Source organism: Cannabis sativa, chromosome 1, assembly GCF_029168945.1.
Source record: "Cannabis sativa cultivar Pink pepper isolate KNU-18-1 chromosome 1, ASM2916894v1, whole genome shotgun sequence".
NCBI classification, from domain to species: domain Eukaryota; kingdom Viridiplantae; phylum Streptophyta; class Magnoliopsida; order Rosales; family Cannabaceae; genus Cannabis; species Cannabis sativa.
Genome location: NC_083601.1, coordinates 29,796,331 through 29,812,683, shown reverse-complemented (window position 1 = coordinate 29,812,683; position 16,353 = coordinate 29,796,331). Strand labels below are relative to the sequence as shown.

Sequence of the window (16,353 nt, the reverse complement as noted above, 5' to 3'; positions counted from 1 at the left end):
TTTCTTTTGGAGAGTTGGACGTCCTTTTTATTATTCTCCATGTTAAAATTTGATATAAATTTAAATGTTTATAGTATTAAATATAGTTTAAACTAAGAAAAGTAATATTAACAAGTTAGCTTCAATAATTAAAGTACTGAATACAAATTTTATTGATAAAATTTCGTAAACTTTAAATATTAAAAATAAAAATACCAAAAAAAAGAGGTGTTGTATTATTTTCAGTTTTGAAGTGTTGAATAAGATATTAACCGGTTACCATCGTAATGATTACTACTACATCAATTTCTAAAATAATAAATTGGATACAAGTTTTTATTTTTTATTTGGTAATGATAATCAACTTGAACTAATTGGATACAAGTGGTTGATTAGCATAGAAAAAAATGAAGTCCATTTGGGCCTTACTCCATAGTCACATAAAGCGGATGGGCTTTTAATTGGGCGTGTACAGTACATATGCTCTTTGTTACAGAAAATTCTCTCTCAGCTATATCCAAAGTCATAGCATGTGAGTTGTTGCAAGTATGACATGATTGTTTTGAGACGATACAAGAAGACATTTCTTGATCATCATACTGCTCTTTGTTACAGAAAATTCTCAGCTATATCCATTGTTGAACTTGATGGAATTAAAACACAAGAATGCTTTTCCCCGGTTGGCCAAAGAGCTGACCCAGTTCCTCTTTTACATGAACTCTTGCAAGCTTGCTCAACGACAAGGGCTATCATGGAAGGACAAGCCTGCCATTCCCAGATCATTCGTATTGGGTTTCAAACAAACACTTTAACGTCAAACATGCTAATAAATTTGTACGCCAAATGTGGGTTAGTTGATTGTGCTCGCAAAGTGTTCGACGAAATGTCTGAAAGGAGTTTGGTTTCGTGGAATACGATGATTGGATCACTTACCCATAGTGGGAAGGAACGTGAAGCTCTTGGACTCTTCTTGAATATGCAAAGAGAAGGAAACCCTTTCAGTGAATTCACTGTTTCGAGTGTTCTTTGTGCATGTGCTGGGAAATTTGCTGTGTTTGAGTGTAAACAGTTACATGCTTTTGCTGTTAAGGCATCAATGGATTCAAATGTGTTTGTTGGGACTGCATTACTTGATGTTTATGCTAAATGTGGTTTTATAAAGGATGCCAGTTGTGTCTTTGAGTGTATGCCGAATAAGAGTCTCGTTACATGGAGTTCAATGATGGCAGGCTATGTGCAGACTGCACTTTATGAGGAAGCTCTAGTTTTGTTCCACAAAGCTCAAGTGCTTGAATTGGAAGCAGACCCCTTTGTATTTTCTTCTGCTATTTGTGCTTGTGCAGGCCTTGCGTCTCTGAATGAAGGGAACCAGGTTCATGCTGCGCTATGTAAAGCGGGATTCGGATCAAATATATTTATTGCTTCGTCGCTTATAGACATGTACGCAAAATGTGGTAGCATTGAAGAAGCATACACTGTGTTTCAATGTACAGAAGAAAGAAATATTGTCTTGTGGAATGCAATGATTTCAGGGTTTGCTAGACATGCTTGTTCTCTTGAGGTGATGATATTATTTGAGAAAATGCAGCAGATTGGTATGTTCCCAAATGAAGTGACTTATATTTCTGTGTTATCTGCCTGTAGTCATATGGGATTGGTTGAAAATGGAAGAAAGTATTTTGAACTTATGAGAAAAGAACACAATGTTTCACCAAATGTTGTGCACTATTCAACCATGGTTGATATTCTTGGCCGAACAGGGTTGATTGTTGATGCTCATAACTTGATTGAGAACATGCCATTCTCTGCTACTGCTTCCATGTGGGGATCACTCTTGGCTTCTTGCAGGATCCATGGCAATCTTCAGCTAGCGGAGGTAGCTGCTGACCATTTATTTGAAATGGAGCCTGATAATGCAGGAAATCACATTCTGCTTTCTAACATTTATGCAGCAAACAATAAGTGGGAGGATGTTGCAAGAACAAGAAAGAATCTTAAGGAAAGTGAGGTGAAGAAGGAGAGAGGTAAAAGTTGGATCGAAGTTAAGAACACGGTTCACTCATTCATGGTTGGAGAAAGAAACCATCCTAGAATTGCTGATATTTACTCGAAGTTAGACGATTTGGTTGAAGAATTGAAAAAATTGGGTTACCTAGCAAAGGGTGAAGATGAGCTTCACAAAGTTGAAGAGAGTACAAAACATGAGCTTTTGAGGCACCACAGTGAGAAGCTTGCTGTCACTTTTGGACTAATGTGTTTGCCTCCCAGTGCACCTATTCGAATTATGAAGAATCTTAGGATCTGTGGAGATTGCCATTCATTTATGAAGTTCACATCAAGTTTTGTAAGGAGGGAGATCATTGTGAGGGATACAAATAGATTTCACCATTTTGAGAATGGAAGTTGCTCTTGTCAGGATTTTTGGTAAAAATAATCCAGGTTATACAATAAGTTTGTTATCTTTTTACTCTTTTAGTGAACTATAATTTTTTCAGTACAAATTTAGTAACAAAGGTCGAGTGGTTACAACAGCCGAAGTATGATATTTATAATTTGTAAAAACAGAAGTGAACATTTGACAAATTGAAGTCTGATAGATTTTTTATTTTTTAATGGAAATTATTTTTGCTTTCAACTACGTAATATCCATAACAACCAAGAACAATAATATTGGCTCACCCGCACCATATAATACATCATGTCGGTATGGTTCTCTTATCTCTTCCTTCTCCAAACTTGCGTTATGGAAGAAGGAGAAGAAGGAAGTATCAATAACAATACGGGACAGCTCTTGACATTCATATCCATTTATTCTCACCATTCTTGCGTGTGTGATGTCTACCATTCTGTTTTACTCGTAATTATTGTTAAATTAGACCTCACCTGGACTACTTATTAAAACAGCTTTACAAGTAGAGAAGAAATAATACAAATAAATGGACTCGATCCTAGGTGGCTTCGCCTCTAGTGGATCAAGATCTAGTAGTTAGTTACAATCGAAATTGTAACTAACTCCTAGACCTTGATCAACCCTAAACTACAACTATAAAAGGAGGACAAAAACCTTACCAATCTCTCAGTTGAGAGATACCAGAAAACCAGAAGCCAGATTTCCAGATCTGGAAGATTTAGCTCCAAAAGTTGTTGTTCCAAGTTCATGCAAAGAAAAAGAAGAGAGTCAGTGAGTGAGAAAAGAAAATAAGAGAGAAATAAACACAGAAAAACATAAGAGAGAACATCAGAAATACCAGTCGAGATTGTGACTTGGATTTCTCACCTGTTTTGTATTAATCTTCTCCAAATAGTGCAGATCTGAGAATCGTCTTCAAGGCGAGCTCGAAAGAGGATGTACCCCTGATTTAGGGCGAACCTCTATAATTTCTGGTGTTTGTTTTTCATTCTAACCTACTGTGTTTGGTTTGATCTTTGTGTGTATGTGTTTTGTGATGTTGCTGGGATTGTTTCTGGGTAAGATCGATCAATAGATCGAGGAGAATCTCTAGTTCTAGGGTTTGAGAACCAGAGAGAAGGCAAAGAGAAAGAGAGAGAGTCTGAGAACTCTCGAAGGTTCGAATTGAGAAATGAGCTAGGGTTAGCTCTGATTTCTCTTGGTTTTGATCAAGGAAGAACGACAAATCGTTTTGTGCAAAACGATCTGTCGTGCAGGAAAGAAACGACAAGTTTCTTTGTCGTTTGGTTTTGGTTTTAAATTGAATTTGTCTGGGACAATTTTGTCCCTGTTGTTTTGACCAGTTACTTGAGTTGGTGTAGGGACAGTCTTGGAATTTCACCAAGAAAATCCTACAGTGGTATCAGAGCTTTGGTTTGAGCTTAATTCAACTCAAGAAAGGATCAAGAAAGTGATCAAGGCTGGAAGAAGAAGGAGAAGCACAACAAGAAGTTGTGGACACTGGAAAAGCTGTGGAAATTACACAAATTGATAATCAATCAATTGCTATAAACTCAACTCAATCTAATTTTGATTTTTCTAACATGAGCAATATCAAAGTTGACATTAATTGTTTTGATGGATCTGGTGATTACAGGATTTGGAGGAGAAAGATTAGATCCCTATTGGCTCAACAGAAATTGCTAAGGGTTCTTGAAGACCCTATTGAATGGCCAGACAACACTTCAAAAATACAACAAGAAGAGCTGTTAGAAACAGCTACAGGGATCATAATTTTCAACCTTTCTGATGCCATCATCAGATTGGTTGATAAAGAAGAAACTCCTGCCAAGATTTGGAAGAAACTTGAAGAATAATTTCAACAGAAATCCTTAACTAATAAGATCTATCTAAAGGAGAGAATCTTTGGGTTCAAGATGAGTCATACTAAAACCCTAGATCAGAATCTTGATGAGTTTCTAAGGATGCATATTGAATTGGCAAATTCAGGGGAGAATGAAGCTCTAAGTGATAAAAATCAGGCAATAATCATTTTGAATTCATTGCCTGATTCATACAGAGAGGTAAAAACAGCTATCAAGTATGGAAGGACTTCAATCACACTTGATGAAGTCATTTCTGCCCTAAAATCTAAAGACCTAGAGATGAAGAGTGAGAAATCTAACTCTGGACATGGTGAAATAAACCTAAGTAGAGGAAGGCCATCTCACAAGAAATCCTATCATAACAGAGGAAGGAGTAATAGCACAAATCATCACAGAAATTCAAACAGAGGGAAGAGTAGATCACCATCAAGAGAAGCTGGTGATTCTACAGGTTGTTTCTATTGTGGCAAAACTGGACACTACAAGAAAGATTGCTATTTCTACAACAATAAATACAAGAACAAGAAAGGAGCAGATTTCGAGAAAGAACAGATCAAAACAAACATCAAAATGACAAACAACAAGAAGCTAACTACTCTGATGGCTATGACAGTGGTGAAGTCTATGTTGCATCCACATCTTTCAAAGATGATTCGATATTGGATTCTGGGTGTACTTTCCATATGACAAACTCTAGGGAAATTCTAACTGACTACAGAGATTCTAAAGGAGGCAAAGTAATTTTGGGAAATAACAACACATGCAACATAGAAGGTTCAGGTAATGTAAGTTTCAAAATGTTTGATGGAATTGTTAGAACCCTAACTGGTGTAAGGTATGTCCCTAATCTTGCTAGAAATTTAATTTCTATAAGTGTTCTAGATGACATGGGTATTGTTAGCAAAATTGAATCAGGTTCTATGAAGCTAAGTAAGGGAGCTATGACAATCATTAAAGGCCACAAACATGAAGGGCTATACTATCTAGATGGAGAACCAGTGACACAATGCAACACTGCAATCACTAGCAATCCAGAAGACCTAAAAGTTGTCCTATGGCATAGAAGATTGGGGCATATCAGTGAGAAAGGCCTACAGATCATGAGTGATCAAAGGCTACTGGGTAAGGATAGAGTAAGTAAAGTGGATTTCTGTGAATCTTGTGTCCTAGGTAAACATCATAGGTTAAAGTTTAAAACTGGCATTCATAAAACTAAGCATATATTGGAGTATGTTCACTCTGATCTTTGGGGACCAGAGAAAACTCCAACACATGGTGGTAATGTGTATTTTATGTCAATTGTAGATGACCATTCTAGGAAAGTTTGGGTATTTTTACTTAAACATAAAAATGAGGCACTATCTAAATTCATACAATGGAAAACTCTAATGGAAAATTTAACTAATCAAAGGGTTAAAACCCTAAGAACTGACAATGGCTTGGAGTTTTGCAGTGATGAATTTAACAGGTACTGTGGTTCTGTTGGAATTCAAAGGCACAGAACTGTGAGGATCACTCCTCAACAGAATGGGGTAGCAGAAAGAATGAATAGGACCTTGATGAACAAGGTCAGATGCCTATTGATGCAATCTGGACTTACTAAAGGTTTCTGGGGAGAAGCTGTGTTAACAGCAGCCTACTTGGTGAACAGAAGTCCATCGAGTGCCATTGAATTCAAGACACCAGAGGAGATCTAGTTAGGTAAGCCCCATGATCTTTCAAACTTAAGAGTGTTTGGATGTGCAGCCTATGCACATCAAAGTGTGGGAAAATTGGAGCCTAGAGCTCTCAAATGTGTATTCCTAGGCTATCCTGAAGGCACTAAAGGCTACAGATTATGGGTAAGAGAGAAACAAGGGTTTAAAGCTATAAACAGTAGGGATGTTATTTTTAAGGAAGACTTATTTCCTTGTATTACTAATCATAATCCTGTATCTAGTCCTACTTTAGACACTAACCCTGCAGGCACATCTGTGGACATGCAAACAAGGAACACTCAACCTAATACTGTTCAGGTGGAACCAGAACAGGTGGAAAACACTCAAGACAATGAAAACTTGGAAGGAAATGACCAAGTTCAGGATGACAACATTCAGGTGGAACCTATTCCAGAAGAAGGACAAGAAACTGAGGCAATACAAGATTACCAACTGACCAGAGACAGAACTAGAAGGGTTCCTAGACCTACACAGAGATTTAGTTTCACTGCAGAAGTGCTAGCCTATGCATTCTTTTGTGCTATGGGAGTGGAAATGACAGAACCTAAGACTTATGAGGAAGCTATGACTGATAAAGATGCCAAGAAATGGTCCAAGGCAATGGATACAGAGATGGAATCTCTGAGAAAGAACAGAACATGGATACTAGTGAAGAAACCTAAGGGAAAGAGCATAGTTTCATGCAAGTGGCTTTTCAAACACAAGGAAGGACTAACTGAGGCAGATCCTAAGAAGTTTAAGGCAAGACTAGTGGCTAAAGGGTTTACACAGAAAGAAGGGATTGATTTTAATGAGATATTCTCACCTGTGGCTAAGTATAAAACCATTAGAATTATACTTACCATAGCTACTCAATTTGACCTAGAAGTAGATCAAATGGATGTAACTACTGCATTTCTACATGGGGAACTTGAGGAAGAGATCTACATGCAACAACCTAAGGTATATGAGGAAAAAGGCAAGGAAGACTTGGTTTGCAAACTGATTAAGTCCCTGTATGGACTTAAACAGTCACCAAGACAATGGAACAAAAGGTTTGATGAGTTTATGATCAAGAAAGGGTTCACTAGAAGCTACTATGATACCTGTCTATACTACAAGGGCACTAAAATTGATGAAGTCATCTACTTACTTCTGTATGTATATGACATGCTCATTGTGAGCAAGGAAAGAACCAGAATTGACCTAATGAAGGGTTGGCTAAGGGAAGAATTTGAGATGAATGACTTAGGCAAGGCTGCTAAGATCCTAGGGATTAATATTTCTAGGGACAGGGAACATGGAACACTAAGGCTACATCAGAAGAACTACATAAAGAAAGTCATAGAAAATTTTTCTATGACTAATGCAAAGCAAACTAAACAACCTATGACTAATCAGTACTACCTAAGCAAAGACCAATGCCCTAAAACTATAGCTGAGAAGGAAGCTATGAGTGAAGTGCCCTATTCAAGTGCAGTGGGATCAGTGATGTATCTAATGGTTAGTACTAGACCAGATTTAGCCTATGCCATTAGTGTACTAAGTAAGTACACGGCAAACCCAGGTAAACAACACTGGGAGGCTATGAAATGGTTACTCAGGTACCTATTGGGATCTACAGAAGTGGGATTGAACTACAAGAGAAGGGACAATAGCAGAATGATCACTGGGTACAGTGATGCAGACTATGCAGGAGACAGAGATAGTAGAAAATCTACCTCTGCCTATTTCTTTACATTATGGGGGAATTGTATCAGCTGGAAAGTACAACTGCAGCCTGTTGTAGCATTATCTACAACAGAATCTGAGTATGTAGCTGTTACAGAGGCTATTAAAGAAGCCATTTGGCTTAAGGGATTACTAAAAGAACTTAAACTACTAGATGAAGAACCTATAATCTACTCAGATAGCCAGAGTTGTATCCACTTGTGTAAGAATCATGTCTTTCACGACAGAACCAAACATGTGGAAATCAAGTACCACTTTATACGAGATAAAGTGACACAAAAAGTTGTACATATAGAGAAAGTTCTCACTGAAGAGAACCCTTCTGTTATCGGTACTAAGGTGCTACCCTTAACTAAGTTCAAGCACTGCTTGGACTTATTAGGGGTTTGTAATGGTGGATGACCATTACCACAATGAGCTAAGACCCTTGAAGGACGATGCACTATAATAATAAGTATTCCGGGAGAGATCTAAGGTGGAAATTGTTAAATTAGACCTCGCCTGGACTACTTATTAAAACAACTTTACAAGTAGAGAAGAAATAATACAAATAAATGGACTCGATCCTAGGTGGGTTCGCCTCTAGTGGATCAAGATTTAGTAGTTAGTTACAACCGAAATTGTAACTAACTCCTAGACCTTGATCAACCCTAAACTACAACTATAAAAGGAGGACAAAAGCCTTACCAATCTTTCAGTTGAGAGATACCAGAAAACCAGAAGCCAAATTTCCAGATCTGGAAGATTCAGCTCCAAAAGTTGTTGTTCCAAGTTCATGCAAAGAAAAAGAAAGAGTCAGTGAGTGAGAAAAGAAAATAAGAGAGAAATAAACACAGAAAAACAAAAGAGAGAACATCAGAAATACCAGTCGAGATTGTGACTTGGATTTCTCACCTGTTTTGTATTAATCTTCTCCAAATAGTGCAGATCTGAGAATCGTCTTCAAGGCGAGCTCGAAAGAGGATGTACCCCTGATTTAGGGCGAACCTCTATAATTTCTGGTGTTTGTTTTTCATTCTAACCTACTGTGTTTGGTTTGATCTTTGTGTGTATGGGCTTTGTGATGTTGCTGGGATTGTTTCTGGGTAAGATCGATCAATAGATCGAGGAGAATCTCTGGTTCTAGGGTTTGAGAACCAGAGAGAAGGCAGAGAGAAAGAGAGAGAGTCTGAGAACTCTCGAAGGTTCGAATTGAGAAATGAGCTAGGGTTAGCTCTGATTTCTCTTGGTTTTGATCAAGGAAGAACGAAAAATCGTTTTGTGCAAAATGATCTGTCGTGCAGGAAAGAAACGACAAGTTTCTTTGTCGTTTGGTTTTGGTTTTAAATTGAATTTGTCTGGGACAATTTTGTCCCTGTCATTTTGACCAATTATTTAAGTTGGTGTAGGGACAGTCTTGGAATTTCACCAAGAAAATCCTACAATTATTTCACTTCCTTACTAGGTAAAGATAGTTTATTAGCAGGTAAACTATTACCTGCTAATTTCTCCCTATAATGTATGTACTTTTGATGAGTCATCATGCAATGTGGCATGTTACATGTCATCCTAAGTGGTAGGGTTTCAACATAAGACTACACGTGCCACATATCTTGGTTGGTGGCCATTTGGCATTTTCTCAATGAGTCACTTGCAATGGTGTATTAGTAAGAATGTCTTTTATGGTATTTTTTTTTTGTTTAGCTTAAAGGTTCAAATTCCAATCATAATTTCTTATTGAGAGGAATTATATTTGGTCCTTTAAAATGCCAGATTGTTGTGATCTTATGGGCAATGCCATCCTTAATGAGATGGAAATCCTCGTGTCATATTATATAGACTAATTAGTAATTCCCCCCCCCTCCCCGAATTTTGCTATCCTCTTGAACTTTTTTTACCGTTAGAAATTCCCCTCGAACTATTGAGATTGTTAAATTTAAAGACTTTTGTCTAATTTCATTCAATTTTACTGTTTCAGTGATTGTTTATGTACTAAACCATGCTTCCCAGACTTTAATATCTACTAAATCATGCCCTTCAAATTTTAATATGTACTAAATCATGCCCTTTGAACTTTCATTCATGTTAGAATTTTTTTACTAAAATTAGATAAAAGTCCTTAAATTTAACAATCTCAATAGTTCCGGGGGAATTTTTAACAGCCAAAAAAGTCCAAAAGACATGATTTAGTACATGTTAAAGTTCGGGAGAAAAAATTAGTAATTAACTTATTATATATTCATGACTTAATTAAAGCAGTATATGTATAAAACCCTTGCAGGTGTTGATTAGGCCATGTGGCGTGTTGCTATTGGAACACGTGGTATTTTGTTGTTGGGCCATGTATGTTGGTAAAAAATTCCATTATTACCACGCACACACTGGGACAACACTCAGCCCGTAACGGATAATGGATGTTCCTCTTACCACACCTCACTATCCCAACAAACCCATCTCCTTCACCGCCACTGCCACCGCCGGCAAACACCTCACAACATCCATTAAGCCTACCAAATTTCTTCCCTTATCCCTCAAATCTCCACCGCCTCCGTCACCTGCCTCCGACAACTCCACCAACTCATTATCTCCTCTCTCTGGCAACCTCCGCCGCCCCAAAACCGTCAAAACATCCTCTCCTTCCCCGAAACCCGCCCCCGAAATCCCATCTAACCCGCTCAAGAACTTCGTAACCCGCGGTCGCGGTCCGACCAAGAGTGTTGATAATTCACACTCTGTCACTAATAAGCTCTGGCTTACCAGCAAGCTCTCTCCACCTCCGCCTCCTCCTCCACCTCCGCAAACACCAGCTCCTACTAGTCATTTACAAACTGTGGAGGAGAGCGAGGAAGAAGAGGACGAAGAGAACGGGGGCGAAGGGAATTCAGACTTGCCCCGAGTAGAATTCCGGCAAGAGGGGAAGATTTTCGTGGGGAATTTGCCCAGCTGGATTAAGAAAAACGATGTCTCTGAGTTTTTTAGGCAATTTGGGCCGATAAAGGATGTGATTTTGATTAAGGCTCATGAGCATACGGAGAGAAATGCGGGGTTTGGTTTTGTGTTGTACGAGGGCTCGACGGCAACCAACTCCGCGTTGAAGGCGGTAGAATTTGATGGTGTGGAGTTCCACGGGAGAATCTTGACTGTGAAGTTGGATGATGGAAGGAGGCTTAAAGGGAAAAGGGAGGAGAGGGAGAGGTGGGTTCATGGACACGATGGAGTTGAGTATCGTACTAAGTGGCATGAAGAGAGGGAGAGCTCGCGTATGGAGTTTAAGAAGGTGGTGGAGACTGAACCAGAGAATTGGAAGGCAGTTGTTGAGTCTTTTCAGAGAATTAAGAAGGTAACACTTCATTAATAACACTCGTTAATTTATTGCTAATGCTATTTGCTTAGGATTTTGGATGAGAAAAAAAAAAATAGATTTTGACTAATGGTATCTACTATTTTCATTCTTTGTGTTCAATCTTATTACTTGAATAAGCTATACATGCAATGACGTGTTGATCTGTAGCTTTGGGCTGGGAAAAGCTAAAATCTTTGCCAAATGCTTCTGTCCATGTTTCTGAAAAAGAATGATGATTCCGCTGTTTGCTATGAATTGTATATACTATGTACTAGCCTTCTAGAAGGGAGTATGGCCTGATGGTAAAGTACTATGCAAGGAGAGGAGACATGCATCATGCGCGTGAAACCTTTGAGAGTATGCGAGCAAGGGGAATAGAGCCATCATCTCATGTCTATTCAAGGTATTAATTCTGGTAGTGCATTTTGTATTTATAATTCAATAGAATTTTTCTAGAATCTTTCATTTTTGGCTACCCTTAAGAGTAATAATTTTCATAATTTGTCCTGAATTTTGAAGTGAGAAGTAATATGAAGTGCATTAACATTATTGGATGTTTCTCCGTACCTTAAATTGTTATAAGTTTTGCACAGAAGAAGCTTTTCCGGATGAGTTCTAATTTATGGTTCATACACTCGTTAACTATTGTTATGCCTTTTTGAAGGGCTATGCCATCATAGTTCTTTATTCTACTACCATAATTATTTTTGGTATGATAATTGATACAATACTACATATCAAACATGCTATAGGATTACTAATTTAGTTGCTAAAGATTAATTCGTGAGCTGTCATCATAGTTTCTTGCGAGCGACTTTGTAATGGCAGCATTGCATAAAATTTTCTTTCTATCACCCATGCCGTTGACCTGGAATTATTTTGAAAAAAAAATAAAAAAATCCTAACATCTTACTGTAGAAGCAAATGCACTCAAATCTACGAGTTTTAAGTTGCTAGTACATTTAAGTTTCTGTCTCACCTGTGTCCAAAGTTAAATACTTTTTCATAAAGAAATGAAAATGGATATTCATGATGAAGTATATTTAACTCCTACTTTATTGGTTTCTATGTGGGTTTTAGGATTGTGTTTGAGATTATCTGCAGACATTGAAGAATTTGTATTACATGCAGCCTTATTCACGCTTATGCAGTTGGTAGAGACATGGAAGAAGCATTATCTTGTGTTAGAAAAATGAAAGAGGAGAGCATTGAGATGAGCTTGGTGACCTATAGTATAATAGTGAGCGGATTTGCAAAAGTGGGCAATTCTGAGTAAGTGAACGTCATACATTTTGGATGAGTCGATTTTATACTTGCTTTCTCATTCCTTTAGCTGTTTTTATGGTGACATTATCTTTTTCTAACAGCAGTTGGCAATGCTAGTCTGTTTTTTTTTGGTGGGGGTATGATGCATATTTAGTGTTAGAGAGTTCCTCATTGTTAATGTGTGAAAAGATATTAGAATAAATAAGATGAATGGAATACTCCTCTCATTGTCAATTGGTTTTGAGATAGAACCCCATTCACTTTATCCCAAATTCTAACATGTTACCCAAAAAAAACCGATGGAATGAATGGACTACTCCTTTCATTGCCAATTGGTTTTGAGATGAAACTCCATTCACCTTATCCAAAATTCTAACATTTAGCATGCATGTGATTCTAATTTAGTTGTTAAAGTTTTATGTCGTTAGCTGCCATCATAGTATCTTGCTAGTGACTTTGAAATTGCATTTTACTTTTAAAAGTTTATTATAGTAATTACAAGTGTAAAACTATGGAATTTATGTTTTTTTTGTAGCCGTGTAAGGTTTTGATTAACTTGGTCACGTTACCTAATTTGATTTTCCTTTTCTTTTTTTGAAAGAGCTGCAGAGTACTGGTTCAAGGAGGCCAAAGAGGCGCACACAACTTTAAATGCTATAATTTATGGAAACATTATATATGCGAATTGGTGGGTATTCTCAAGTATATTTCATTTTATTGTTTTAATTAGTTTTTTCTTTTTGGAAAGAACCAATGTTCTATTGTTTTAATTAGATACTGTGTATACAAATAGCTGAATTCCCAAAATTAAAACACTGTAAGCTAAGCTAGCTATCAAGTCTATTCCAGATCATGTTGGTTTCTACTAATCTTGAAGTATTATTGTTTAGCCTGGTTGATTCCCCTCTACACTCTGAACCTTCATTTATGTTTATGTACTAAATGTATTTCAGTCAAACACACAATATGGATAGAGCGGAAGCACTAGTGCGGGAGATGGAAGAAGCTGGCATAGATGCTTCAATTGACATTTACCATACCATGATGGATGGTTACACAATGAATGGCAACGAAGATAAATGTTTGGTTGTATTTGACCGTCTCAAGGTAGTACGGTGATAATGTTTCTGCTGTCCAAGTTTAATATGTTTATTTTATTTTAACAGTGTAATGATGATTTTGAGATTGATAGATTGATTCTCAGGATAACATGTGTCTGTTTAGTTAAAGAGTTATTAATTCCAACTTCCAAGCAACTAATTAAATTTCTTCCACTGTGTCATCACATTTAATGAAATTTCTCATATGAGCAACTGTCATTTTTTATAGGAATGTGGCTTTACACCATCAGTTATAAGCTATGGATGTTTGATCAACCTTTATACTAAGGTTAACATCCTTTTCCCTCTCTTTTCCATTAGCTATTTTTATTTTCTTTAGCTCTTATACTTCAATACTACCCAGGAAATATTTCTTTCTGAATGATACCCTTAGATTTTCGTTGAAAACTCTGTACTTCTTTTCAGATTGGAAAAGTTTCCAAAGCCTTAGAAGTCAGCAGAAAAATGGAATCAGTTGGCATAAAGCACAACATGAAGACCTATTCCATGTTAATCAATGGATTTTTGAAATTGAAAGACTGGGCTAATGCATTTGCTGTTTTTGAAGATGTCATAAAGGATGGTCTAAAGCCTGATGTAATTCTCTACAATAACATTATAAGAGCATTCTGCGGTATGGGAAACATGGATCGTGCTATTCGTACTGTAAAAGAAATGCAGAAGGCTTGGCATAGGCCTACAACACGCACATTTATGCCCATCATACATGCGTTTGCAAGATCTGGCGATATGGACAAGGCCTTAGAAATTTTTGATATGATGAGGATGAGTGGATGCATTCCTACCGTACATACTTTCAATGCGTTGATTCTTGGCCTTGTTGAGAAGTGTCAGGTAACGCATCACACCAAAATTGCAGTATGATATAGAATTATGTGATGTCCAAGATTGCTTAAGGACTCTAAAGAAATGTTTGCTTCATAGATCCAATTTTCCCTCTCACTTGTACCCGCATAAGAAAGTGAAAACATAACAACTTTCTCTAGTCAAATGACATAGCCATGTTTATAGGATAAGTTTGATTGGTTTTATACTTGGTAGATCTTTAGATGCAAAACGTCCTAGATTTTACCTTTTCAGTAACCCTATTTGAAAAGGGTCAAATTACTTGTGTGCGACCTCTGGTATGTTTGGCACGTCACTTTTTTCTCCTTTCCCTTTATGCTTCTTAGATAAATCAATGTGACTTGTATGTCTTGCAGATGGAGAAGGCTGTTGAAATATTAGATGAGATGGCACTGGCTGGCATAAATCCAAATGAACATACTTACACAACGATAATGAATGGCTATGCTGCCCTTGGTGACACTGGGAAAGCTTTTGGGTACTTTACTAAATTACGAAATGAGGGCTTTGAGCTTGATGTGTTTATATACGAGGCATTGTTAAAGGCATGTTGCAAGGCAGGGAGGATGCAGAGTGCTTTAGCAGTAACCAAAGAAATGAGTAATCAGAAGATTCCAAGGAACACCTTTGTATACAATATTTTAATCGACGGGTATGGATTGTAATAATCTTAGTGTTATGTGTACTGCAGTCAAAGTCATGATCTACATATCTCTCTCTTTGCTAGGTTATCTTTCTTTCTTTCTGTTGAAATGCAAATATTAGCTCCTTATTATGTATGTTTGTTCTCTGTGTAGATGGGCTCGAAGAGGTGATGTTTGGGAGGCTGCTGACCTGATGCAACAAATGACCCAGGAAGGCGTTCGACCTGATATCCACACCTACACATCTTTTATAAGTGCTTGTTGCAAAGCCGGAGATATGCTGGTATGCTCTTTAGGAAGTTCTTTTTTTCGGATTAAAAAGTAAATAAAACTTTATGTTTCTTCTAGTTTCCTTTTCTTGATTATTTATTGTTATTGCTTCAATTCAGTTTATGGTTTCTTTTTCCTTTTCTGTTGTGGTGCAGAGAGCTACAAAAACAATCGAAGAAATGCAAGCCTTTGGAGTGAAACCGAACATTAAAACTTACACTACCTTGATACATGGTTGGGCACGTGCTTCACTTCCAGAGAAAGCTTTGAAATGCTTTGATGAGATGAAGCAAGCAGGGTTGCAACCGGACCGAGCTGTTTACCACTGCTTGATGACATCTCTATTGTCAAGAGCTGCCGTTGCTGAATCTTACATTTACTCTGGAATTCTTTCAATCTGTAGAGAAATGATAGAATCTGGGCTTACTGTTGATATGGGGACTGCAGTTCACTGGTCCAAGTGCTTACGCAAGATTGAAAGAGGCGGAGGTGAGCTTACAGAGGTCCTGCAGAAAACCTTCCCTCCTGATTGGAACTTGGCTCATGGGTTGGATGTAACCTCTGATATTGATAGTGAAAATGAAAATGAAAATGATAATGATGATGATGAGGATGATAATGTGATATATCCTGCTGTTAATACAGACGGTAATGGTGAGAACGATGATGACAACATCGAAATGAACCACAGATTATGGTTTTGAAGTTATGTGCATTTGTTGTGACATAGTACATGAAAATAGAGCATAGCATGTGTTGGTACAGATATTCTTTGTACACTTACACACTGAAAAAAATGATTTGATACTCCCCACTGGTTCCAGTATAGAATATCAAGTTCATCATTTGATTCAATCATTTCATGGTATTTAGGTTCATAAGTCATAGATTATTAACTTTAGGAATAGCTAAATGCCGAAAGATTCAAAAATAAAATAACTTAAAAGTAATTATCATAGCTCTGATAATATCAAAATTTTATAAATTAAACTTGGTAAACTACATGATAATGTAAAACAAACTGACTGCAATAAGTGTAAGTGTCACATTTAAAATATATTACTATTTGTAACATTTTTTTTTTTTTTTAATTTCTTTTATTATTTTTTAAAAATTATTAAGATTTTTAGACTTTAAACCTTACAGATGAAAGCAAATTGTCTTGGTTAAATGTGTTAGCCGAAAGACATAAAATAATATGT

At 37.1% G+C, this 16,353-nt stretch overlaps 2 protein-coding genes across 2 annotated transcripts; both read left to right on the top strand.

Moving 5' to 3' along the window:
• The first annotated feature begins 351 nt into the window (after positions 1-351).
• On the top strand, positions 352-2,614 carry LOC115704734 (pentatricopeptide repeat-containing protein At5g04780, mitochondrial). Its single transcript, XM_030631944.2, has one exon. It carries the CDS (start codon positions 533-535, stop codon positions 2,405-2,407), a length of 1,875 nt encoding a protein of 624 aa, XP_030487804.2. The 5' UTR covers positions 352-532; the 3' UTR covers positions 2,408-2,614.
• A 7,418-nt stretch (positions 2,615-10,032) lies between these two features.
• On the top strand, positions 10,033-16,006 carry LOC115705820 (pentatricopeptide repeat-containing protein At5g04810, chloroplastic). The gene is made up of 10 exons (XM_030633263.2): positions 10,033-11,001; positions 11,280-11,407; positions 12,136-12,276; positions 12,872-12,958; positions 13,224-13,377; positions 13,600-13,659; positions 13,797-14,225; positions 14,594-14,889; positions 15,035-15,164; positions 15,307-16,006. The coding sequence occupies exons 1-10, from the start codon at positions 10,072-10,074 to the stop codon at positions 15,853-15,855; spliced, it is 2,904 nt and encodes a 967-aa protein (XP_030489123.2). The 5' UTR covers positions 10,033-10,071; the 3' UTR covers positions 15,856-16,006.
• Positions 16,007-16,353: the final 347 nt, after the last annotated feature.

Coding starts and splice junctions, on each gene's coding strand:
- LOC115704734 (XM_030631944.2), top strand. CDS start 533: ATGATTGTTTTGAGACGATACAAGAAGACATTTCTTGATCATCATACT.
- LOC115705820 (XM_030633263.2), top strand. CDS start 10,072: ATGGATGTTCCTCTTACCACACCTCACTATCCCAACAAACCCATCTCC. Junction 12,959..13,223: donor AACATTATATATGCGAATTG/GTGGGTATTCTC, acceptor AATGTATTTCAG/TCAAACACACAATATGGATA. Junction 13,378..13,599: donor TTGTATTTGACCGTCTCAAG/GTAGTACGGTGA, acceptor CATTTTTTATAG/GAATGTGGCTTTACACCATC.